At 42.8% G+C, this 26,739-nt stretch overlaps 1 protein-coding gene across 1 annotated transcript in view; it reads left to right on the top strand.

Moving 5' to 3' along the window:
* LRRK2 (leucine rich repeat kinase 2) overlaps positions 1 to 16,499 on the top strand; it is a 74,515-nt gene extending 58,016 nt beyond the window's left edge. Inside the window, exons 42-51 of the mRNA XM_082498175.1 lie at positions 394 to 564; positions 2,429 to 2,529; positions 3,185 to 3,379; positions 4,380 to 4,573; positions 4,860 to 4,932; positions 5,753 to 5,937; positions 7,341 to 7,493; positions 8,252 to 8,464; positions 12,712 to 12,782; positions 14,714 to 16,499. Of these exons, the coding sequence (XP_082354301.1) occupies positions 394 to 564; positions 2,429 to 2,529; positions 3,185 to 3,379; positions 4,380 to 4,573; positions 4,860 to 4,932; positions 5,753 to 5,937; positions 7,341 to 7,493; positions 8,252 to 8,464; positions 12,712 to 12,782; positions 14,714 to 14,835 (1,478 nt within the window). The 3' untranslated portion in view covers positions 14,836 to 16,499. The remainder of the gene's footprint in view (positions 1 to 393; positions 565 to 2,428; positions 2,530 to 3,184; positions 3,380 to 4,379; positions 4,574 to 4,859; positions 4,933 to 5,752; positions 5,938 to 7,340; positions 7,494 to 8,251; positions 8,465 to 12,711; positions 12,783 to 14,713) is intronic.
* Positions 16,500 to 26,739: the final 10,240 nt, after the last annotated feature.

The following is a 26,739-nucleotide window of genomic DNA, read 5'->3' as shown; positions in this document are numbered from 1 at the left end:
TATCCGTTTTAAAGCACTGAACAATTCAACAACTTTGAAAAGCGTCTTTTGGTCTTGGAAATTTTGCATGAGGGTGTGACTTCAAATGTTAAATGTTAGGCCTTCAGTAAAGACTGCAAACTTGACCTTCTTTTTCAGTATTCATTGCTAAATGAATTATTTTATGTGTAGTGGTGCAGGAGCTCTGTGACTGATGTACTGTCCCCTTCATTTATACTGATTGCTGATATTTTTGGAGATCTGCCACATGAAAACTATTGCCAGCCCAGAAATAGTGTGCCATTTTGGTTTACTTCCTGTGATATTTTCATCAATAAGTGTTTGCTCTTAAAAAGATAAAGATGGCAGCAGCTTGGTGTGAATCGCAACTATTAATAAATGATTTATTTGCAGGATTTCGAGCACCGGAGGTTGCCAGAGGAAATGTTATTTACAATCAGCAAGCTGATGTTTATTCATTTGGCTTGCTGCTTTATGACATTTTAACAGGAGGAGGTAGAATAATGGAAGGCTTGAAGTTTCCAAATGAATTTGATGAATTAGCAATACAAGGAAAGTTACCAGGTATGCCTTGCTTCTTAAAGTCTTAACATGAAAGCAGACCATTTGTCCTGCCTCCTCCAAAAATAACATCTGTCATGTTTTATGTTGTATCTGACAGCGATCTGAGGAGGAGACTAAATAATAGCAATTTTTAGAAGCTTCTCCTAATTTCACATGGTCTGGAAATAGTGAGAAATAGGCACCTATTCAGCATCAAATTGGTTATAATTCCATTCCATTGCAATTTCAGGGGATCTAGCTGGTTCGCTTTATAAAGAAATAGAGGTTTTGTATACTTGGGACTTTATCCAGGCCTAGGTAAAATGGATGTTGCTGAAGGCACCTTCTAATACCATGTCTGGACTTGACCCTTATGTATTACTGTGGTATCATGCACTAAGATAAACACAATTTCACTTCCTCTCTTTGATCGTGATACATTATGTTAAAAGATCCATTGTAGAGAAGCTGCATATCTTAAAATCTTTAAAAAAAGCCCTTGAAATCTTATTTATAAAAACAAGTGCCACTTCCTTAAAAGAGCAGCCACCCCTAAAGGTTTTAAGGGGGAATTCCCTTTTAACTTGTTAAGAGTGTGAAGTCCCTGCCCAGCTACGTCAAGTTCTTCATATTACATTTACATCGCAATATGTAGTTGTTGGCTGCTGGAAGGAAGATTAAACAGGCTCTCAGGCTGGACGTGATGTAGTCAGCTGGATGGTGTAACTCAGTATTTGGCAACTTCTGGGTAAAGAGCTGTTGAAGTTTTATAGTACTACAAGCTTAATGCGTGGCATTCTTATTTCTTGCCCTGCAATACTGAACATACTCATGAAACATTCTTTAAGACTGAAAAATGACTTCATCTAGGAAGGGGCAGCAGCTGTACCACTTAATCTGGCATGGATTATCCATTAGGAGAGAGAGAGAGTTCTTGCATCTTTTACTCCTTAAAGAGAATAATCCAATTCATAGCTCAGATGGTTTAAACCCCCTCTCTAAAGAGGCCATCACAAGAACTGATGACTTTGAGTGCAGCTGTCCATTTGGCTCTTTTCTGTATTATAAGCCATATGAAATAATCAGAAGTATTAGTTTCAGTACAGTTTTCAGTGCAGTTCCATCTATGCACATGCTTATCATTTATCTATTTCTGTCAAAAAAGGGGTGAGGTCACAAGTAAACAGTGCCTATCATTTGCTGAACAGGATATGTTCATGGGCAGATATTTATCATTAGTGTTACCTCTGTCCAATGTAGGATTGGAATGTCTGCTGTGGATTATGATGAACTAAAAGGAAATGCAATATAGGCACCACTATTCATGAGTGATTTGTTCTTAGAGAGGTCAGCGCCTATCGTCGTAAGATACATATTCAGAGCACTGAGTGGGATTTAAACTTCCATATCTCATAAATACTATATGGAATTGTTTATCTAAATTGCTATACATTTTATTGGAAGTTCATCTGTACTCCATATACTCTGTCCAAACACAGAAGAATAAATGTGGAGAAAAATGTTCACAGGAATTGAAAAGACTACAGACTGAAATGACGTGCCCTTCGATGATCAGCATTATTCAAAACACAACTCACACATATCTGTGGTTCGGTGCCAGATACAGGGACATTAAAAAAAAGTTAAAGCAAAATCCATTTGCTTTAGCTGCTTTTAATGCAAAGGACTCTAACTCTAACATTTCATGCTTTAGCATTTAATGGCAGATGAGCAATTCCAAGCTGTTCGTGCTGACATTTTACCTAAGAGTATGGTATTTCTTAGAGCAGCTCTGTAAGAAGTTAAATGAATTCTTAAGATAAGAAGAAAGTTATTCAGAACTCTAATTTCTGAACTGAAGAAGTTATCTATTTTTACATTTTAGATCCTGTCAAAGAATATGGGTGTGCCCCGTGGCCTAAAGTTGAAAATTTAATTAAAAAGTGTTTGAAAGAAAACCCTCAGGAACGACCAACATCTTCTCAGGTATTACTTAGTGTATTTATTTGTATTTTTGATATAGGTGAAGCTGTGCTTTCTAAAAATGAGTGGGACATTTAAGTTAGTAAGAGGCACAGGGTTTTTTTTTTCTGTTCTTTTCTGGAACTGCAACAGCCATTGAATATTGCCTGCTCTTGCCATCCAGGATAAACTGTTCCATTCAAGTCTATCAGCGTTTATTCTAGCCTGCTCCTTTTCCTTGTGGTGCTGTATAGTTATTGTAATGAAACAGGATGTGGATTACTTCGTGGTCTTTGCTAGAGCTATGCAAAAAGGAGTTTGTTATATAGTATCAGTGCGGTTAGCCTACACTCTTCCATGCACTGAGAGGAGGAACAGCAGTGTGGATCTGAAACCTAATGTCTGTTATCACACATCGCATTGCTCTTTGAAATGTGTGAAATTTTCAAACATGCCTTAACCCCATTGACTTCCTGAAATTTTAATGGAGAAATAAGTGTCAACGTAAGGTTGCTCAGTGCACAAAGAGTGCTCATTAATACTGGTAATACAAATGAGCAGACCTGCTGAGATACTATGTCCGTATTTCATAAAACGTTGTTATCCATTGCTTCGTATTTATTTATCACTGTACAAGCCATTGTTATTACCATGATGCATGCTGTGGCTTTCTTTGTAGGTTTATGAGATCTTGAATTCTGCAGAGCTTATCTGTTTGATGAGGTATGTTTCAATACCCAGCACCTCCACAGCAGAGTGCATGGTAGCTGCCAATCAAAGCTGCAAGAAGGCAGGTGTCTGGATAGGCAATGGGAACACAGAAAAAGCACAGCTTTCGTTTGTTAACCTAAATACAGATGGACATACTTGTGAGGTACGTTGGAAAGTTGCCATCTAATCTAATTTTTTGGCACCCTGATGTATTTCAGAAGAATTAATTGCATTTTAACAGCAGGATATTACTTCTGGAAAGCTAAGCTTTGAGAGAGCAGAGATTGCTCATAAGTGAGTCATCATTGTATCCATGAAATGAAGCAGAAATGCAGTCGCTTTTTCCTCTCTTCCTGCCATCCAGTCTGAACTTTCTCATAATACTGTCTTTCCACTACTATGTTCCTTTCTTCCACTCAGATGGAAGCTATTTCTAGTGTGGAGGCTAGAACAAGAAGTAATAGTTATACAGCCCTTCGTATCTCTACCTCCCCTAACAATCCAGCTAGTCTCTTAATGATTCCTCTCTTCCCATGGATGCCACCTCCTTGTGACACTTTGGGTGATACCCTCCAGCTCTTTTCATTTGCTTTTTGTACATCTGCCATCAGAAAAGGGAAAAGATTTTCCCCAGGTTTGATGTACTGTGATGAACATGTGCCAGAACCGAGTGTGACTCATCATCAAAGTTGTTTAAGTTACATTTCTATCTGCCACCTGTTGACCATGATACACTTGAATAGGTAGCTTTGGTATAAATTATATGGCTTGTTTTTCTAAAACTAAAATGAGAAAAAGAAGTATTATACCAGTACTTTTATTGTTAGCAATTAAACTGAATGTATATTGCAGTGTAGTTCCATTTGCTTAATTCTCTGATGGCTTTGAGACCTTCGTTAGGATAAAGACATTTTTTTCAGCATTCAGCATAGAGATTTTCCTGTGTACTGTTTGAGGGGTCCTTCCCAGCACTTTGAAGATAGATGACACAGTTGAAGATGTATTCTGCTGATAGGGAATTAGATTTCTTAATGGAGGGGTTAGGCCTTAGGTCTCTCCAGGGTCCAAGGCGATTGTACTTTATCTTTATTACCAGCAATTTACTAGCATTTACCCTTACTGAAATCATAACCGGGTGGTTTTTCTCTTTTTTTCTGACTCAGGATATTGCAGATAGTAAAATTTTAAGTTTGACCTTAGTGACCCTTCCTACTGAGAAAGAAAACTGGATTTTAGCAGGAACGCAGTCTGGTTCTCTGTGGGCAGTTAACACAGAAGATGAAACGAGAAGGCATCGTCTGCAGAAAATGTCAGATTCCATCACTTGTTTATACTGTAATTCTCTTTCAAAGCAAAGGTATAAATGAATTTTAAATATTTTGGGTTACATTCTGAAAATATGACTAAACAGAGATGTTCAGAAAATTATATCTGTATACTCATGCAGTTTTGTTCAGACATCTGTATGTTTTGCCTGTATTTCCACTTTAATTTTGTACCCAGTGTAACTGGAGACTACATTCCTGACCACAGGTGGTTGTATTTGCTTTTAGTGTTAGAAATACCAAAGGCTACTTATTTAATTTTTTCTTACCCGATTAAGACATTTCTAGAATTGATTATTTTATTTTATTTTATTTCAGCAAACAGAAGAATTTCTTCTTGGTAGGCACAGCTGATGGCAGACTGGCAGTTTTTGAAGACAGAGCAGTAAAGGTAGACTTGTTCTTTGCTGTCTGTTCTACAAAATACTGTTGGTAATATGTAAAGCAACTACCAACAGTAGCTTAATTTCATGCAGATTATTTTTTAATTGTTTCTCTAAAACTAAAAATAATTTTCTACTGCAGTCTTAGAGGAACTGGACATGTTTTACAATATCTGTTTTAGCCAATAGAGTTAAGAGGGGGAAATTCTTTCTCATTATAAGACTGTGAAAGACCTGGCAAACTGACTAGAGAGTGACATTAATGGTTGTTGTTAAGAATATTATAACAGTTTTAATCTCTTTTATTTATTGCTGTTATAGCTCCTTTTTCTTTTAGTTCACGCTAAATTTTCATAGAATGGATAAATTAAAAAGACAATATTGTTTAGATTTTCTGTAAGTCAGAGTTCTGCTCACAGAACAGACAAAGAAGTACTGGGAGCTGTTTATATCAGCTGGTTTCTGAGGGTTAGCTCCTGACCATATGCAACTTAGAGCAGTTATGGAGTTGCAGTGCATTGCAGAACTAGAATATGGTCCAGTGTGGGATGTCTCCAAGGTGACTTGCCCTCCAGTTGTTGAACTGTGCCAGGGGTTGCAGGAAGTATCAGTCCCAGCTCTGTTCTGTTTCTGCTCACGCAGGCAGTCTCTATGGGACACCTGTAATAAGACTATGGTGCTTTTCAGCCTCTAACATTCTGGAAAGATACCATAATGGTTCAGAAAATCTGGCTGTGTAAATTCAATTCAGCAGGCTGTGTGGCCTTGTTTTAACGATTTCTGAGTATACTCCTTGTTTCTAATGGAGAGTATATTCTTTTCTTGCAGTGTAAGGGTGCTACACCTTTGAAGATACTAACTATAGGAGATGTTAGCACACCACTGATGTGCTTAAATGAATCCTCATACTTATCTGAAAAAAATATAATCTGGGGAGGCTGTGGAACAAAGATCATTGCCTTAACTAGTGATTTCTCTGTTCAAAAGCTCATTGAAACAAAGACAAGTCAATTGTAAGTTGTTGGTTTTTTTTTACTTCGATGTTACTTGGCTCTTTTCTTGTTTTCATTTAAGATTTCTGGCAGTACTTTGATGTAATGTCTTGTTCTGGAGCCCGTTCTTTGAGTTCTCTTGTTTCCATTATTTTCCTTCCACAATACAGATGGAATACAACATACGTTAAAATAAGATCAGTGAGTGGTGTTTAAAGTATTCATTGCTGCTTTTAAACAAGGGATATGCATTTTTACTATATAAAGGATTTATGAAGTCAGTATCTCTTCAGAAAATGTATAAATGCAATTTCAGTTGCATTTTCCCAAGGCCTGGTTACTCTTTCTAGAATTATACACACATACTTAGCATAATATTTGTCCTTACATGTTTGTCAGTATGATATGTGTACATATCTTTGCACGATATAGTTCAATCATGTATGTTTGCTGACTTACTGTTATTTAGAAATAAAAGACTGAAGTTTTTGGTGTGTTTGATGTAATTCTCACATGGGAAAATCATGCTCTAAGTTAAGGGGAGTTTTTCCTGAGCCGAGAAAACAGTGTTTGATTTTATGCTAGTAGAGATCATTATTCTGGGAAATTAGTTTTCTTTAGAAAATAATGTGTTAATATAAAGCAAGAAACTAAAACATCAGTAAAATGCAGTTCAATGGCAAGATGCAAAATATGTCACAGGAATAATTTGAGCTTTGTGGAGGCAAAACTGTATATAGTTTTGAAAACAAACTTGTTAAAAACAAGCAACGTTAGGGAAAGTAGCAGTGTTATTGAGTGTCTGCTATCAGGCACCTGTGATTTTGAGCTGTTCTTCAAGATGAAGAGTCAGTGAAATAAGCTAATGCTGTTAAATTGCAGGGCCAATAATATTTTGATATGTGTAGGCACAGATCTGGCATGAGATACAAATTCGTATGTAGAGGAAAATAGTCAAAAAGGCTGTCAGCTGAAGTGAAGTGAGCAGAGCAAGGTGAACTGAATCTCGCTGCTGCTTTTTTGGCTTGCTCAACTTTGTGTTGAGTGACCATTAAAGGTCTTGTGGGCCCTGTAAGAACTGTCGAGTGTCTGCAAACATTGAAAGAGTGGCAGGAGAAAGGTGGAGTTTGCCCTGCTGTGATGTAAACATATGTGATTTCAGCATATAGATGGGAAAGATTTATTCATAGGTTTGGGGCAATAATGCACCTTCAGGGATATCATCAGCATAATTCCATTACACCGAGAATTTATGTCGAACTGTGGGAAGATTATAGCAAACCCTTTCAGTTGCATCCTAGCCCAGTTTGGTTTTAAGGCTGAATGATTCTGTAAGAGTTAAAGGGAAGCCAGTCCTACTCAATAGTCAAGTTTTTCTGCTAGATTTTTTCTGTGTATCTAACTGGAGTTCTTCTCTCATCTAGGTTCTGTCATAATGCTTACAGTGATGCAAATATTATTTCAATAGCAATAGACAAATCCATCTACTTGGCAAAGAAAAACAGCCATTTTGTGGAAATCTGGGACAAGAAGACAGAAAAACTTTCAGAACTAATTGACTGTGCACATTTTCTTAAGTAAGTGTTTCAGATTGATGGCCTGATGCCTAGAAAGCAGAATGTCAGATTGCCTTCTCTAGCATAGTCCCTTAACCTGCTGGAGGTAAAGGATTTGCCCAGTTCTTTGGGCACATGTGGAATTCCTTTCCTCTCTTTTGGCCCAGAATGTCAGAATATCCCATGCAGAATCTCAATATTTTGAGAGCCTTATTATATTTCACAATTTGTCTATGATGCCAAGAAGATTCATTTAACTCTGCTCAAGAAAGAAGAAAGTCTTTTGCTGTCCTTCAGGTGCTAATGCTTTTGCATGCAGTTACTTCCTGCATCCCCTGAATAAGAATATCTTCTCTCTCCAGTGCACTGATTCAGGAGGAGATGGAGTTTTATGAGCAGCGACTGTGATTTTCATTTGCATTTAAATTGCTGCTCTCCCTTAATGTGCCATGTCCATTTCATTTTCATGGTGAGGCTAGGAGCAGCTCTAGGTGTTCTCCTCCCACTTTGCAGTGACATTATTCTCCTGCAGACTAGGAGAGACCAGAGAAGTATACCTGCCTCCTATTTAAAGGTCTTTTGAAGCAGACCAGATGGGTCTTAGAAGTCCAGTAGTTTTCATCCCAGTTTGTTTCAAGTCAGTCAGCTGATGAACATGACATTTTTGCAGCTTCTCTTGATGAATGATTGTTTAAAAGGCTGGTATTGAGAGAGTCGTTTTAGCAGTTGTGGAATAGTGTGCCAACAGATTTTAATACAAATATTCTCCGCGCTTGTAGGGACAAAGTGGAAAAACTAAATAAGGAATCAAAACATAAACTGGCTTATTCTGGAAGAGTGAAGACAATTTGCCTGCAGAAAAATACTGCACTGTGGATAGGGACAGGAGGAGGACATATTTTGCTGCTTGATTTGTCAACACGTCGTCCTGTACGAGTTATAGACAACTTTTGTGATTCTATTAGAGTCATGATAACAGCTCAGTTAGGTAAGTAAAACCATCAAATGACAAATATTTTGAAATCAGTGCCAAGTTTAGGGTTGCTGTCTCCTGTTTGGCATGGTGTTCCAGGAACAGATTAGCATTTTCTGTGTTTTGTTCATTCATTCTATTCCCCTGCTGTCATCTTTAGTCAATGTCAGACACTCTGATGTTAGCTGAATACCAGCAGGCTGTCATACCTGTGCCCACATAAAACATCAGCTCTCCCCTGGCCTGTGACTGATCAGCACATGAACACACCCCACCATCACTGCACCCTTGTGCCATGCTTCAGCACAGCTCTCACCATCTGCTGTCCGATAGTCTTCATCTGGATCCGTGTCCGCCTATGTTCTTTCTCCATCTTAAGTTTTACGCTTCTGGCTTCTCTCTCTGTGGAGCTTGTTAGGTTTTAATATTTTTTCCTTAATTGCTTATTGCCTAGTTTTCTTCTCCCGTCCTTATTCAGGTTCTTTTAGGTTTGGGTCACAGGCAGATCACAGCAAAGCTGGGGAAGTGCTACACACTTGGGCTCAGGGTGCAGACTTGTACATATGTGCTGTTCCTGTCACCAGGGCCAGTTGTATCGAGCTGCTGTAGGCCGACAGTAGTTGTGGGTTTTCAGTGTTAATTACAAACAGCCAGAGGTCCGTAGTTGAGTATGGGCCGCTTCTTGGCTGTTGTAACTTCCTTCACATGTACACTTTCCTGCGTCTCTCCCAAAAGTAATAAAGGCCCTACCAACTCAAGAGTTCACGGTACTGCAGGTGGTGGGTATGCTCAAAGTACACATTACTTCAAAAAGTACTCTGTAGCACAACATGTGGGTTCCCATTGCCTTCCACTATGCTTTGAAGAAAACTCTGGAGTTCCCTTGTCAGTGTGATTTAAAGTGTGTTTGCCATCAAAAAAAGACTGAAGCTGTTGTTGTGGACCCAGAAACACACTGTAATCCTGCCACCAAACTTCATAGTTGCAGGCTGTGGATGTTTTCTCATTACCATCATGAGCTTAATTTGGGGACTGTTTTTCCCTTTCTGGCACCAGAAGTGTCCGTAGACTATAGTTAGCTCATAGTGCTGACAGTGTTGTGTGAATCAAAAGAACTCCGTCTTCCTTTGACTTGCCTTTGCCTGAGACAGCAAGTTTGTAGAGTCTGTTTGGTCCTCGGCTGTTAAGAGTGCCAGCTGTAGAGTCCAGATTCACTAGCACAGTATTTCAGTCCTTACAGTCCTGATAGCTACAATATTAAGACTATAAAGGGACATTTTATTTTTAGCATTTTGTAAAGAATAGTTACTATGAAAATAAAATTTCAGCCTCACTTGTTACTGTCATTGCTAGGGAAAGTATACTGTATGGAATAATACAGTGTGATTTAAAAAGCCTTGAGTCTCATATTCTTTGTTTCCAGTCACCTCAACATTTTAGTCAAAATTTTGTGTACAGAAAAGTTAATACTTCAGGAGGAAGAGTTTAGCTGTGTTTGCACAAATCTCAAGAACGGCAAGTCAGATTGATACATGCAGTTTGATGTGTACTTTTTTCTTTTGATCATTTTTTCCCAGCAATTATTTATAAGGGTTGGGTTTTTTTCCTAAATTCAAAGACTTTGTTTTTACTGGGATTTTCACAGAATCAGTGAAAATGTCACTGAATCTGCTGAGCAGTTCTTCAATAGTAACGCATTGCTTGTGTGAAATCATAGAATCATAGAATTGCTGAGGTTGGAAGGGACCTTTAAGATCATCAAGTCCAACCATTAACCTACCCTGACAAAACTACTTCTAAACCATGTCCCCAGGTACCACATCTACCCTTTTTTTAAACACCTCCAGGGATGGCGAATCCACCACCTCCATGGGCAGCCTATCCCAATGTTTAATAACCCTTTCAGTGAAAAAATTTTTCCTAATATCCAATCTAAACCTCGTCTGACATAACTTGAACCCATTTCTTCTCATCCTATCACTTGTCACCAGGGAGAAGAGGTCAGCCCCCACCTCTCTACAACCTCCTTTCAGGTAGTTGTAGAGAGTGATAAGGTCTCCCCTCAGCCTGCTCTTCTCCAGGCTAAACAACCCCACTTCCCTCAGCCGCTTCTCTTAAGACTTGTGCTCCAGACCCCTCACCAGCTTTGTACCCCTTCTCTGGACACACTCCAACACTTCAATGTCCTTCTTGCAGTGAGGGGCCCAAAACTGAACACAGTACTCGAGGTGGGGTCTGCTTACCACACTATTCCTGATACAGGCGAGGATGCTGTTGGCCTTCTTGGCCACCTGGGCACACTGCTGGCTCATATTCAGCTGGCCATCCACCAGCACCCCCAGGTCCTTTTCTGTCAGGCAGCTTTGCGGCCACTCCGCTCCCAGTCTGTAGCGCTGCATGGGGTTGTTGTGACCCAAGTGCAAGACTTGGCACTTGGCTGTGTTGAACCTCATACCATTGGCCTCAGCCCATCGGTCCAGCCTGTCCAGATCCCTCTGCAGAGCCATCCTACCCTCAAGCAGATCAACACGCCCCCCTAGCTTAGTGTCATCTGCGAACTTACTGAGGGTGCATTCGATCCCCTCATCCAGATCATTGATAAAGATATTAAAGAGAACTGGTCCCAGCACCGAGCCCTGGGGGACACCACTTGTGACTGGACACCAACTGGATTTAACTCCATTGAGTTGAAATGAGAGAAGACAGAAGGAAATATTTTTGTATTAAATAGTTTCATTTAAGATTAAAATATATCATGTCAATCAGAAATAAATATTTCAGGGAAAAGAGATTTCCAGACTTTGAGACCTCAATTTTATCTGTAGTTCATCTATGAATATGGAAATATAATGTCTTTGGAAATATAAGGTCTTTTTCTAATTCTCTCACCTAACGCATTGAGATATAATAGACATGAGACTTATCATGGAGAATGATTTATATGTAAATCTGCAGTTCATTTTGCAAGTAAAAATTTAGACTTCTATATCATAATAAAGGACCCTAGTCTGAATAAGAAACATTACTTAAGTTCCAGTCCCTTTTTTAAGGAGTATGTATAGGACTGATTGCAGAAAAAATTAAAGTGATGAAAAATCTAAACATGCAAGGTGTGTATGGTTCCCACCAGCCTTCATCTACCATAGGCAGATTTACATCAATATCAAAGGAGAATATACTGCAGATTTCCACAGGGCAGAAAAAAATATCTCTCTACCTGCAGAGGTCCTGGGGGAACCACTAGAAACATTTGATGATTCAGAAGGAATGTATCATGGGGACACACTGCAGTGTGGTCACACAAAACTTCCAAGAGTGTGTCTTTCACAGTAAGCCATACTCCAGTCTATTTATAGTCCAGAAACTGACCCCTTCCTCATCTCTTCCCTGGGGGAATGCGTAGGACTTCACGTATGAAGAGGTGTGGGGCACAGGGCTGCAGCTGGGGTGTCTGCACAGGAAGGGCTGTTTCTTCCCTGGCCTGATCCATGACCCAGGAAGCCAGTCCTGTATTCCTCTCCTAGCATACGGCCAAGAGTCACTGCCCTCCTTGTGCTGCCAGTAGGAAAGGGACCTGCTGTGGCAGGAGAACATGTAACAGCTTCCATCTGTCTTGCAAGACATTTATAAACAGGTCTTGTTGGGAATAAGTGGGAAGTGATATTGAAACACTGGCACATTCAACTCATCCTTCTGTGATCCAGCCACTCCTGTCTTCCTAGTCTTTTTGTGCATTATTCAGTAGGCACCTTCCTATGATCCATCACCTATTTCTACTTCCCAGCTAAGTCTCCTTTCCTACCTACATGCCATCTTTAGTTCAGAACACTTTTAATTTGTTTGTATCATATTTGGTTGTTTCATTTTTTTCATAACCAAACTGATTACTGTCACTTTCTGTTTCTGCTGTGCGCTGGGACTTCATTTGCAGCCTGTCCCTTGGCTGTGATACCTGTTTCCTGTGACTCTGCTGCCTCTGCTTGTGGCATGGAACAGGGCGCTTCATTCTTAGCCGTGTTCAACAGGCGGCCCAGCTGATGCAGTGCTTGTGCATTTCAACCCTGATAAACCCCTACGTTAAATGGAGACATGAACTATATTGTTTTCATGTCTGGGTTTTGTATGGTTAATGATTTTGAATAAAGGGTCCAGTTGACTGAACTCTGCTTTCTGTCCTCTTAGTGGCATGATGTCATCTACTCTTTCTGTCCTTAAATTACAAAGTTCCCATTAAAATTTGACATTTTATTTCTTTGAAAAAGGGAGTCTCAAGAGTGCAGTCCTGGTCTTGGGATATTGCTATAAAAGTGACACCGAAGACAACAAATATCACAAAGGTATCTGAACTGTGTTTTATTAATTTGTATTATTAGTGGAGTGGACACTATTATGCTTGACTACCCACTGAGAGTGGAGAGTTGGTGATCATAATTTGATACAATTTTATTGAAACATCATTATTAGTTTTTGTTGCCTTTTGCATTTCTGGGCTCCATACCAACTAACAGTAACTTCCAAAAATGGATTAGAGGAAGCCACTGTTTGAAGTATATAATAAAATTTGCTGGAAAACTGTATTTGGAAAGTAAATTTCACTGTCTAATTGGAGAATGTATCAAATGGATTTCCAGAGGGGTCTGTGCTAGGCCAGGAATCCTCCATGTTTTCATGAATGGTGTGGATGAAGGAATAGGGAATGTATTTTTCAGATTTGCAGGCAATTCTTGGCTAAGACAAAGCCACAAGCACAGTGGAGGGCAGGATTAGAATTCAAAATGACCTTGACAAATAGAACAAATGGTCTGGAAGGAAATAGGATTCAATTCAGTAAGGACAAATGCACAACCTTTTACTTAATTAGGAATGATCCGTTGTACCAACATGAGGAAATGATCGGCTTAAACAGCAGAGCTGCAGCAAAAATGTTATAATTGATCGCAGGCTGAACACGAGTCAACTGTGTCACGTTGCTGCAGAAGAGGCAAACACCGTTCTCACACCAATCGAAAAGTGGTCTCTCTAAGACAGGAGCTAATTCTTACACTCAGCTGAGTGCTGAAGTGGCCTCTGCTGGAGGAGCGTATCCATTTGGGACATTGCTGAATGATCTGGACTATTAGGAATAGTCCAGAGGACAAAAGTGCAACCTGTGAGGAAATGCTGCAGGAATTTAAGCTGGTTAATATAAATAAAGCTTAGAGAGGACATGAGAATAGGCTTCAAATATGTAAATAAAGAGAAAGGGAATAAAGTCTTCTACATGTTCCCCTTGGGTAAGATAAGTACTAAGCAGTTTCTATTACAGCAGGGGAGATTTAGGTCAGACATCAGGAAAAGCTTCCTGACAATTAGTATAGCGAAGTGCTGGAATGGGAATATAGAAAATCTCCATCTTTTGGATTTTCTAAGAACAGTCACATTTGATGCTCTGATCGATGCCCTTCTTCACCTTTGTCTTGTGCCAGTTTCAGTGACTCTTAAAAATGTGGCAAGCGCAGTATAAAGTTAAGGGTGGCAAGTGTAGATGATCTGACTGTTTGGAGTAAAATAAGAATCAAACCTACAGTACTGGTTTTTATAGTCTGATATTCCTTGATTATTTCCATAAGAACACCTGTTGCCTTTTTAGCCTTTTCATTGTATTTAAAAGTGCCATTAATTATAGAGAGGAATCAGAGTCCAAAAAAGTCTTAGTTCATGAGCCACTTCCTCATGCAAGTGTTCTCAATTCTCCTACTTTCACTAAAACTAATGTGAATTCTGAATAAATAAAGAGTTGTTTGCATGAAGGGAGGTTGAAGAAGTGACCTTTTTCCAGTATATTCCCTGCCTTGCAAAATCAGTTTTCATTTTTAGTTTACAGTGACTGGGTTTTGAGTCTTGTAAACATTTAGGGTATATCTGCTTGGGAAAACAGAGATAAAATTTTATGCAGGCACCTCAGTACTAGCATTAGCTGTAGCTCAGGCCAGTACCTTATGGCCCACAGGCACCAGAAATGGTTTTTCAAGTGCTTTTAAATGGTATACTCTAAGTTTAGGAACTGGAATCCAAATCATTGTGCAAGTACAAACAGCTTGTAACTCATAACTGCGTTACCTCACACATAAAGCGTCATGTAGGTTGTCTTCCAGGTCCTAAGCATCATGCTTCATTGAGGCAATCTGCAAGTAACCAAAAAAATAAGCAGATAAGCGAAACCACTTCTAACTATGCAATAATTCTTCTGTGTTGCAATTTTGATTTTTTAATTTTTTTTTTTTTTCAGAATTACAATCTTGCGTGTCAGTGTGGGACATCAACCTGCCCCATGAAGTGCAAAACCTGAAAAAACATATAGAAATGAGACAGGAATTAGCAGAAAAAATGAAGAGCTTTTCTTTGGACTGAAAAGTCACCCTGCAAGTGCCATTCTCTTTTCTAGTCTTCCATCCTAACTTACTGAGCAATATTTACAACTTCTTGTTGCTGGGGTTTTTAACCGAAAACCAGGAAGAAAATTGCCGTGAGAGATGCAGTTGGTATCCATAGGATACCAGGAAAAAAGAAGGATAAGTTATTTGTAATGTTTGAAACGACAGAAAACTTGAGAATTTCTGAATCTTAAGTGTCATCATGCGTCAGTTTACTTGTGAAGTTTTGCTCTCAGCAACTATGGCTCAACTTCAGTAACATTGGTCAGCCAGTTTTTGATCCCAGTCAAATTGGGAATAAGCCAGGAGACTATAAATGGCTCTTATTTACTTCATTATCTCTACTGAGTTGACGCTGTAATAAGAAGCAAAATTTAAGCCTCTATGTGTTTATTGCAGTTTCCATGTAAGAGCTTGCTCCGACAATTCATGTTTTAATGTCAGAGCTCATAACCCTCAGTATATGAAAGAAAACATTTTATATAATGGAAATGTTTAAAAGAACATATAATGACTACATTACTCCTTGAAAACAACAGGCAGAATAGTCTTTATTTCTTCCATGAATAATTGACATATTTCAGTACGATCAGAAAAAATGTTGTGCTACAATAATAAAATAGCTCAGAATTCAGAATTTAAATACACCGACAGGCTTCTGCAAGTTGATGTCCTCTTGCAGTACTTCCGCCTGCCTTGGTCTAGGACGTATAGTCACATCCTTATGAACATTACCATTCACGTGCATCTGTTGTACAGCTCACTTTGAAAAGCCAAGAGAAAACACAGAGTGACAGCCCTGATCTAAATGCTGCTACAACTTCTACCACAAAGACAGACGTGTGCTGCTGTAGCCAGACTGCTAGTTCTTAGTCCAACTTGCTGGTTTGCCTATCTCAATCTAAAAAAAAAAAAACAAAGGGAACTTTCACTTTGATATGTATAATGTGCAAATTTTCCACTTACTCTTGGTTTTCTTTACAGTGTTATTTTAGGGGTAAGCAGGGGAACCTTCAGGCATATAAGAACTGGCTACCTCTTGCATATAACTACAAGAATTTGTTGCCACACATCTTCATTCAAGAGATGCCTTTTACTGCTCTCTGGCTATAAGTCCAATCTGCTTCTTACAGCCTGCACTGACCTCCTCTAAGTGTGTGCCTTATTTCTGTCCATCACAAGACAGATGTCATTTTCTTTTTTTGATACCAAAAGAATCTAGAGGGTGCTCCTGAAATCTCACGGAGTAGAGTATCCAGAGCCATTCCTGAATTTATTTCTAGGGAGCTGAACAAGTTTGAGCAACCAAAAAGTTCTTGGTTCCATTTTTACAGTTTTGGAGAAATTATATACTAGGACAACAGCATTTATTGTGTCCTGCTGTATCATTGGTCTATTTTCTGCCATTGTTGAGTGTGTACTCAGGATTCCTTTCAGATATGCACCCCAGTTTTTATGTATTCTTGTATTCTGCATACTGAGACTAGTTTGCTATTTATATGGGATTTTATAACTCAGAAAATATATATTATCTTTTAATGAATACTTTTTTTAAAAAAAAATATATGTATTGTGATTATGTTTATTTATGTCATTTTGAGATGTAAGCCTTTAAGCCTTTTTATTAAAACTGTGCTTTGTTAATAATATAGTCTACTTTCTGATCGCTGAATTTCCAAGGAGAAGCTTTCGTGTGCAGTTTTTGTGGAGCTTAATTGCTTACATGGGGATGGCACAAGGTCCCAGTTCTGTGGGACACAGCTGCATTCCCACTTGTTCTGTCTCATAGCGCATCTTCCATAAACACTTTTTAGTACTATAAGAAAAGATTTGGAGACGGTGCGTTCGTGCTTCTTGTTACTCTTTGCCATTTGCTACAGTCTAGAAGTGCATCTCTGGCCATTTTGAGCCCTGTTCAGCTCACGCTGCGCAGCTGCCTGTCTGCTAAGGCTGGCCTTTCTTGGCAAGAAGAGTGACAGGGCATCCACTGTCGAATAAAGTGGACAGCCCTCAGCGGTCATTCCTGAGTGTGGGAAAGCTCTGGAAGGAGGTGGCTGCAAAATTGTTTGGCCGGGAGCTGGCAGGCAGTAAGTGTGCCAGTCCAATTTAGGAGCACTCAGGAACTGACATCCCCTTCCCAGCTGGGACATGCCACCAAGGGGAAGAACAGTACTTCTATGTGACAACCATTTAAACCTGTGCTATAAGGAAACCTTTTCCCAGAAATGTCTCTACTGACAAACTATAAGGAAAGGGGAAAAAAAAATAATCCATGATTTTTTGTTTTCCCTCTTGTTTTAGTGGAACTGTTTGGAAACCAGTAGGATGTGGTCACGCAGGAGTATAAGCTCAACCAGATGTAGCGCTTATCCTGTATACTTAGGATAACATCCAGCAGTTGAAAAAAGATAACCCTTACTTCAAAAACCAGCCTGGTTGCTTATGGGAAACAAGCAGCATGGTTTGGCTGGGATTTAACACCTGAGCTGGAAGGTGTCATTAAGCCCATGTGCTTCAGAACTCCGCAGCTAAAGGCTACTGCGGTTTAGACCCAAAGACAAGGGGACAAATTGTACACAGTGAGCTGAATGCTTCACTGGGTATTGATTTTTTTTTCTTTTGAAGTATCTTTCCCCTCCTTTGCTATTGATTTTAATTAGAGTCATTCTTTTTATTGGTTGCTCGCTCAGACATAGAGCTGGTTCATCTGTACATTAATTTTAACCTTATTTCTTTTACAAGCAGTTCCTGGTTAATCCCCCTGTAAACAAGTTATACAGCCTGATTTCATGTACTTTCTGTGTTATATCCTGGCATTCCTCTTACTCTGAAATCTCATACTTCCTCTTGTGTCTTTTATTATTATCCTATTACTTCTTTATGTACCACTTCAGGGCAAAACTGGGAATTATAATGGAGGAGAGAGAACAAGGCCTCCTGGGTGTGAGTTGATCTCCAAACATGGGCATTTGTCATTCCTGCCACTTAATAACCATTCCCATCTACTGGGAGGGAGCAAGACAAAGAATACGTTTTATGATGAACTCTTCAGATACCAGAGAGATCAGAAAGTAGTAAGGGAAAAGAAGGAGGCTCAGAGAATGAGGAACAGGGTGACATTCATGTTTTTCTATCAGTCTTTCAAGTAGAAAAGTGTATGAACAATTCCTCTTCTCACTTATTTTTTGGCCTTTAAGTCATTTATTAAAAAAATTTTAAAACAGCTCCCATCACCTGTCTTGAGAGAACCAAATTTTCTGATCAGAATGGGCAGTTGTTCTGTTTTTTTCTGTCTGAATTAGTTCTTCATCCATACTATGAACTCACCCCGGGACTGTACCGACCTGCACCTTCTCTTATATAAAACTTCTTCAAGGCCTTTGAGCAAGTTTAAATAAAAATTCCCTGTATTGGCTGGCCACTGTACCATTTTGTTAACTTTTCCAAATCTTTTTTTTTTTTTTTTTTGCTTAGGTAGGCATGTAGCCAATTTTATTAGTTTATAAATACAGAGCAACATAATTACATGAGAGCTGGGAGTCATACTTCTCAGACATCTGTATTGTAAAATTCATTATTTTAAGAGGGGAAAAAAACCCACAAGATGTATTATTGTTGCATTAGCAAAAGGCAGCCTAGTTTAGCAAAAATTTAGAAGCAAATACATGTGAAATTTCCAGCGTTCACTTTGAAGAACATTCTTCACTGTATCTGTGAGCTGTGCAGGTAGGGGATGAAGGCAGCAGTGCCTGTAGCTGTGGACACCTCAGTAGGACTCCGGAATGCTTTCACGAGGTCCTGTTCAATTAAGTAACAAAATTAAAAGAATGATCAAATTGTGAAAAACTTTTCCCCCCCCACAGTGACCTTATGGTGACCGGTACCTACCATTGCCATGGTTTATTTGGACTGAGCAGTAAACTGGAATTATCTTTATTTCAAATTACCAAACACCCATAGGTCAACAAAAAAAAAAAAAAAAAAAAAAACACAATAATTTTTTAAAACTAACCTAATACAATTCTGCTAAAACCAAAATGAAAGTAAAAGCAAGTTAAGGCCTTTTCTTTTTCCTTTTCTTCTGTGTTGCTTCGCTTATCCTGCAGCCTGAGAAGGCGGCAGGCGAATACTGTCAGGGTTGTTAAGCCCTGCCGTCAGCCCCTGCAAAAGCTGTCACTAATTAGTGAGAAGAGACTAAAAAAATCAATGTTATATCTCTAGCGCAGGTAATTATTTACTGCACTTCCACCACAGTCCATTAGCATCAATGACCTGAAAAATTAAAGTGGATAGAAAAGAGGAAAGAAATTAAAGTCTTCTCTGTGGCAATTGCGGTGTTTTGCCTTTTCTGCACCATTTCTCTCTGCTTTTTCCCATGATGGCACGGCCGTGCCTGGGAGAGGGGCAGAGCTCTGCTCTGGGGAGCTTTGACCCCGCTCCCGTCCAGCCAAGAAACACAGACACCATTTTGCAGGGGAGAAAAAACAGAAAAGGGGGAAAAAGAAAAAAAAAAAAAAAAAGAAAAGAAAAGAAAAGGAAAGGAAAGCAAAGCTGTGGGTGTGACAGTGCTCAACAGCCCAGTGCGCTGCCGGCCCAGCCACGGGGCAGGTATCCTTTGGTGCTGCCACTGAGACCTCCCAGTCCCACCACGGCAGGGCAGAAAACGTGACCACACAGGACTGATAGGGGCCCACGGCTCTTCCTTCCTTTTTGAAAGGCACCATGGAGGGGAGGCCAGCAGGCTGGTGGCTTAACTAGTCACAGAGGGAACGGAGAAGCCTTGGGCTCCCCCGCATGCCCTGGGTCAGCCCCCCACGGCGACAGGAGCGCAGTGACTCAGCTCACAAGGTCACACACCTCCAGCATTGTCACCACCTCCAGGTTTCAGCAAGTCTGGCAGAGCCCGGCCCGCACGGGACCATCACGCCCTGCGGACACAGCATGGCAGGACAAACCTTTGCATTGTAGAAAGCAATTCATATAGCGGCGGTGGAAACACCTGGCTCTTTGCTCTGCAAATACATTAACTTTGGTTCATTGATGCTCAATTCTGCTTTTTCTTGCCTTGACACCCCCGCAGTCGCTGTGAAAACATCTCTTCTCTGCAGAGGGGAAAGAAACATCCGCCCCCGCCACCACCCGCCGGGCTCCTGCGCTCTGCAGTTCGGGCTTTAAATCAACAGAGTTAAGGCTGAGGCTCAGAAACATCAACTTTGCACCATTATCATCAGAGGTCACAATAAATAAATGTTTTTAAAAGCTGCAGAATTGCTCTCAGAGCTGGGAGCCCTTGGAAGAGCAGCAGCAACGTTTGCGGCTTGGGAAGCGGAAGGTGGGTCGGTTTGGTGCGGTGAAGCTGCCGGCAGATGTGCGGCGGCTCCACCGCAGCTGTCCCCAGCACAGCTGCCCTCCCCGGCCACCACTCCCCCACCTGCGGCTGCGCGCAAATCCACAGCAGCCGGGAAAGAGGCTGCGGAGGGGAAATACCTGTTCAGTTTTTCTCAGTAAAGGCTATGCGGGGCTGAGGGACATCCAGCCCCACTGCAATAGTGCTGCCAGGGGCTGGCGAGACACAGGGCAGCCACAAGCAGCTGCTCCTGGCAGCATCCGTCCCCCCAGCGCCTTCCTCCCAGGGGGGTGCCCCACACTCCGATACCAGCCCATCCTACCGGGCACCCGCACACCAGCCCAGAAAACAGCCCTGAACCCCGCTGGGTTTGGGTGAGACCTTACACAAATGTATGGGAAAATCAGTTCTGCGCTCTAGCACTTTCCTTATGTTATTTGTAAGCATTTCCTGATGAAGGCCCACATGAATTTTGCCACTTTGAAGCCCACTGCTCAAACTGGGGTCTCTGATGACCTTCGTCCATAGGTGGGCAAAGCAAAGTTGGGCTGATGCCCCGGGGCTCAGCTAAGGGGGTGCTGACCCCAGGGTGCTCCATCTGCACCCATGGTTCGTTATCCAGGTCCAAGGGAGTCCACCCCAACTATCAGGACAAGCCCCCGGAGGTCAGACACCATCCCCACACCCTCTGCTCCATAGGGGAACCATCCACGCAATGGGGCTGACCCCTTCTCCACCACAGCCAGGCTCTCCGGGTGCTGCTGCTGGAGGACCGAGAGCCTGTCCGCTCCCCCTGCGGTGATGCCGGCCACTAAAAAGGAAGATGTCCCCCCTCTCCGCGTGCCTCCAAGCACTGCACAGTGACAACGCTTTCGCATCAGTCTAACACTGTCGGGTGTAGGCAAAACTCAAAGGATGCTGTTAAATCACACATGCACAAGTAGAGGTTTAATAAGTTTCCTGTTACTCCGAAAAAGTTCAAAATCTGAAAAGTGAATTTCTAACCTTTAAGGAACAGTCCCCCGCCGGAGCCCACACTCCCGCCTGAGGCGGAGCAGCAGCAGCCCCTCGCCGGCAGAGAGCCGGAGGCCCGGGCTGCCCGGCCCCGCGCGCCAGCCGGGCTCAGTTCAAATGCCACAGTTGTTCACAGATGATTTTAACAACTAACTACCAGCAGGTAATTAAGCTTTAGTAAACAGTAATTCTCAAATATTAGCCACTTGTCAAAACTCACCTCCCCACCACTTCCCCCCCCTCCTCCAAAATACTAGTATGTGCTGAGCACTCTGCAACTGGAAAGTCTCATGGCAAAACATGCTCCCACCTTGTAATTTCAGGAAAGTTTACAAGGGAAAAAAAAAAAAACCAAACCACCACAAAACATTCAATTCCCTGTTTTTACAGCTATTGCAGCTACACTGAGGAAGGGACACAAACCCCTGGGCCCTGCAGCGGCTCAGAAGGAGCTGGTGCAGAGCAATCGTTCCTGCTGGAAGAGTCCGATATCCCCTTTGCTGAAGCTGGGGGGGGGGGGGGGGGGGTCTGCAGTTCCAATCAAACCAGTGCCGGACACCTGCAGGGCCACACGGTGCTCCCTGCTCCTGCGAGCTCCCGGCAGAGGGATGCCCAGGTTGGGCCGCTCAGCGCCACGCGTCCCTCCTCAGTGCCACTCGCACTGTGGGGAGCATGTGGCGGAGGCTCACACAGGTGGGTGCAGGGAGAGGCCCCTGCTGAGAGGATGCTGGTGGCCTTGGCCCCAGAGAGGAGCAGGGATGGTCAGAGAGTCACAGAATGGTCAGGGTTGGAAGGGACCTCTGGAGATCATCTAGTCCAACCCCCCTACTGGGGCAGGGTCACCTACAGCAAGTTGCACAGGACGGCATCCAGGCGGGTTTTGAATGTCTCCAGAGTGGGAGACTCCACCACCTCTCTGGACAGCCTGTTCCAGTGCTCTGCCACCCTCAAAGTAAAGAAGTTCCTCCTCATGTTAAGATGGAACTTCCTATATTCAAGTTTGTGCCCATTACCTCTTGTTCTATCACTGGGCACCACTGAAAAAAGCCTGTTCCCATCCCCCTGGCACTCTCCCTTTAAGTATTTATAAGCATTAATAAGATCCCTCCTCAATCTTCTTTTCTCTAGACTAAAAAGACCCAAGTCCCTCAGTCTTTCCTCATAAGAGAGATGTTCTAATCCCCTAATCACCTTTATAGCCCTTTGCTGGACTCTCTCCAGCAGTTCTCTGTCCTTCTTGAACTGGGGAGCCCAGAACTGGACACAGTACTCCAGATGCGGCCTCACCAGGGCAGAGTAGAGGGGGAGGATGACCTCCCTCGACCTGCTGGCCACACTCTTCTTGATGCACCCCAAGATGCCATTCGCCTTCTTGGCCACAAGGGTACATTGTTGGCTCATGGTCATCCTGTTGTCCACCAGGACTCCCAGGTCCCTTTCCACAGAGCTGCTCTCCAGCAGGTCAGCCCCCAACCTGTACTGATGCATGGGGTTATTCCTCCCAAGGTGCAGTATCCTACACTTGCCCTTGTTGAACTTCATAAGGTTTCTCTCTGCCCAACTCTCCAGCCTGTCCAGGTCACACTATAAGGTGGCACAGCCTTCTGTTGTGTCAGCCACTCCTCCCAGTTTCATGTCATCAGCAAACTTGCTGATGGTACACTCTATCCCTTCATCCAGGTCACTGGTGAATATATTGAACAGGACTGGACCCAGTACTGACCCAGTACTGACCCCTGAGGGACATCACCTCTCCTTCCCAGGGGAGATTGGAAAGCCACCAGCTTACCCAAATCCAGGCCTGGAGATGGGGGCCAAGAGACAGGTAAGCTCATCACCAGCTATTTTTAGTTCCGTTCCATGTCACCTATCCACTTTTCTCCAGTTTAAAGGCTTTATCCTGGACAAACTTTGCAGTTTAGTTTAAAAGCCCTTTAGGCTTGGACCAATTCAGCTTTGTCCACTGCTGCTCCCCTTCCACACAGGCATCTCCAAGACCTCAGGAGAGCAAAGCACAAAATGGCTGTGGCTGCTCAGTTGCCCCATCACTGCTGAAGGGCAGAACTACCAGTGTCACTCAAGGACCCACCATTCTCTGCCACAGGACAAAGGCTGAGGGCTCCCAGGCTCCAGCAGAAGCTCTTGCAGACCCACATGCCATGGGGCAGCGTGTTCCCACAGCCCAGCAACACGCAGCCACCCCCGGCTCACTTTGCCCACAGTGAGGGTCCTGCACAGCAGCCACAGGCTGCCCGTGGTTCCAGCCCACCCGTGGGGCTGCCCAGGGAACGGCTTTCGGGCTTGGTACCGGCAGGGGAGCACAGGTGTCACTGGAGCGCTCGATGACACCTCCAGTCTGTGATGGCGCAGGCAGAGACACAGGAACGGCAGTCTGGAGCTCTGCTGCCTCGAGCCCACCCAGCATGTTTGCAATCACCTCTTGCCCCTACACCAGCGTCCTCCTGAACTCAGCCCAGTGTGACTTTCTGTTTTTCACACCTTGAGCTGCTGGTCCTGGGACTCCGAACATTTCTATTTATATACACAGAACAAAAAGTAAAAGAAAACAAACAAGCCACAATGAGATTTTGCTTGAATTCTGGTATGTCAAAGGCTCATGTTCACAGAGCACACGTTCAGCTCTTCCCCGTCAACAGCACGCTGCACCACTCAGCTTTAAAGGCTTCTGTTTTAATGAATTTACGGACCAGCTTGCAGAAAACTGTTCCAGAAGACAGGAAAAAGCGCCACTGCCTTGCTCCTGGGCCAGCAGCGACCACAAATGCCCTGGACAGGACACTAAGCCATGGCAGAAGGAAAAGATGAAGCATTTCATATCCTTTTAACTAAAGCAGCCGAAATGCATGCCACTGCTCTCGCGAGGTGTGCAAGGGCAGGAGGTGGACAGACCTGCAATGCCAAACCATTGCCAGGGCACTGAAGGCAGCAGGTGGAGTCTCTTAAGGCTTCTTGAAGCATTAACTACTATATGTTAACTACATACGCAGGCAAGGATATTTTCTCTAAACAACAGACCACCGGTGAGGCCAAACATTGACATGATTTGCATTCACTGAGTGTTGGTAGGTGAAGAAAAAAAAAAGTGTCTTTACAAGAAGTAACTTTGCAACTAAGCACCAAACTGAGTAAGCAATGTGTATAGATGGATCCTCCTCCCCCCCACACACCTTCTGGGGTGCCTTTTAAAAAACAGATGGAGATCTTCGCAAGTATCCCCAAACAAGCTGTTCTCATTTCCTGTCTCCCAGAGAAAAAGCTGCAGCACTTAGTTACCTCTGAAGAAATAGAGAGCGGGGGTTTAGTATCATCAATGCCACCGGAGATGTGACCACGGTCATCACATCCCTCCTGCTTCAGTGCTACTGTATCAGTAACACGTTATACAAGGCATCCCGAGTATCGGATCTTCTCACAGAGAACTAGACAGCAAAACAACTGCGCAACAGCTGCCTCCCTCACCTTGGGCTTGTCTGTACAGTTAATCACAGCTGCATTTATACCAAATATATATCTGCCTCCGACCGTCCCTAAGCAATTGTGCCGACTGCTGAGGGCTCAGTTTGCTAAATCAATCCCTGAAAATCTTAAGAGGATCTCAGGCAGGGCAAGGCAGAGGAGGGAGAGTCCTTGCCCAGCTCCACGCAGGAGCAAGGACTGCATATGTCCCCATCCCGCCATGGACCACCCCACAGACACAGACAGGTGCCCAGGGCAGAGCCGCAGCCGCAGAGAAAGGTCGGGCACTGCACCCACAACGTGGGTCCCCACCGGGTGCTTCTGAGATGGAAAGAGCTGAATTTTCTTTCAAACTCAAATTACTCACCTGTTTCTAGGATGAGAATTTCAGGGGAGGGAAGAGCAGCTTGCTTTTGCTTTTTTAAAGCAAGTCTGCTCTGTTGGTTAACCCAACCTCTCTCCTGCTACAGATATACATGCATTTTGTAATCACCTCCCTGCCAGCAAGAGCCCCAAAACATCTGCTAGAAAATCAGGGCAGAATAATGAAAAGAGCTTGAAGTATGGAAATTCCCATTCATATGCCCACTTCACTCTTCCCCTGATCTGCCCCACACACACCAGAGATGGTGGTAAGACAGATGGAGCAACAGGCGACACAAAGACAGTAGCCACAATGTACAGTAGGACCCATCACAGCCCGACTTCCACAGCCTCTCCCATCGCACTGTTCACCTACACCCACCACAGCACATCTCACATGATGGAAGAGCGCAGCACATCACTCGGCTAGAAAACATTATTATGTTATGTGAATTTACTCCTTTTGTCAGCTCATGATCAATTTTCCACCCCCACCCCCCCAAGAATTCACTTTCACAACTGTGGTTTTTGATCACATCTTCAGTTTTTACCACACTAGTTGCTTTTGCTGCCTCCTCCACAGAACAGGTACCTGCCCTGCATGGCCTCCCCTGCCCACTGAAACATCTCATCCCATCTTCTGCTGTACCGGAAAGCAAGCAAACGTCCTTACTGAATTGCTGCAGGTGCCCGGGCTGGCTACATCCTCACCTTTTTCCTTCTCTGATTAGAAATATTTTGTGAAATACATCCAGAAACACAGTAGTGAAGTGTGTCAGCTTAACTCGGAGATTTTACAGCAAGTTCTTGTGTGATTCTGGCTCACACACAACAGGGACGAAAGTGCTCTCTCCTTTTAAAAGCCCAGCTCGGCGTTTCCCAAAAAGAGCATTACTTGAGAAATACCTGCTCCCATCCCCTCCCCACCTCTCGGGGCTGGCGCTGGCTTTCTGCGACACTGGGGTGCAGCTCAAAGGACCTGGGGACAGCCATATCCAGACACAGCACTCTAGGTCTTGGAGGCAGTCAAGACAACCGTCCTCCTGCTAACACAACCTACACCCTGTGAAAGCACAGCAGCAGCAGAGCAAAACCCACACCACACCAGCTGCAAGTGGGGGAGACTTTTTGGCCAGAAGGACAGCTGAGGAGGACAGCAGAGCCAGAGCAGTCTGCAAACAGCATGCTATAAACACATCTTATGAAGGTTAAAAATTTCTTCCCCTGTGTTCTCTGCAACATTGTGTAAGAGCCAAAGATAAAAATGAATAATTTTGACCATCCTTCCCGATCCAGAAAACGGTATTTTTCAGCTACTATCCCCCCTTTCAGAAAATACACATCACATCAACATCAGGGTTTGTTTCCCTTGGGCCACCCATTCCTTTCACTTTTCCATACTACAATCACTTTTACACAATGTAAATAAAAATGACAAAAAAAAAAGTCATTGCAATAAACTACTATTTTGTCTGGAACACCCTTGCACATGCTGGTTAAGCTAACGACAACGCGTGGTGCAAGGCTGAAGTAGTACTAGCTGTAACTTCCCAACGCAGCATCTCACATCTGGTAGCTGACCCCAAATTTTCTTTGGTTAACAACCAGCCATCACACAAGCTCTGCTCTAGATAGAACACCACAAATACACCACACACAAGGACTTAAGACACACCAAGT

The sequence above is a fragment of the Vanellus vanellus genome (assembly GCF_965231255.1).
Source record: "Vanellus vanellus genome assembly, chromosome: 1".
Classification (NCBI taxonomy): Eukaryota; Metazoa; Chordata; class Aves; order Charadriiformes; family Charadriidae; genus Vanellus; species Vanellus vanellus.
The sequence above is the reverse complement of the archived record's forward strand: the minus strand, read 5'-3'. Positions and strand labels throughout refer to the sequence as shown.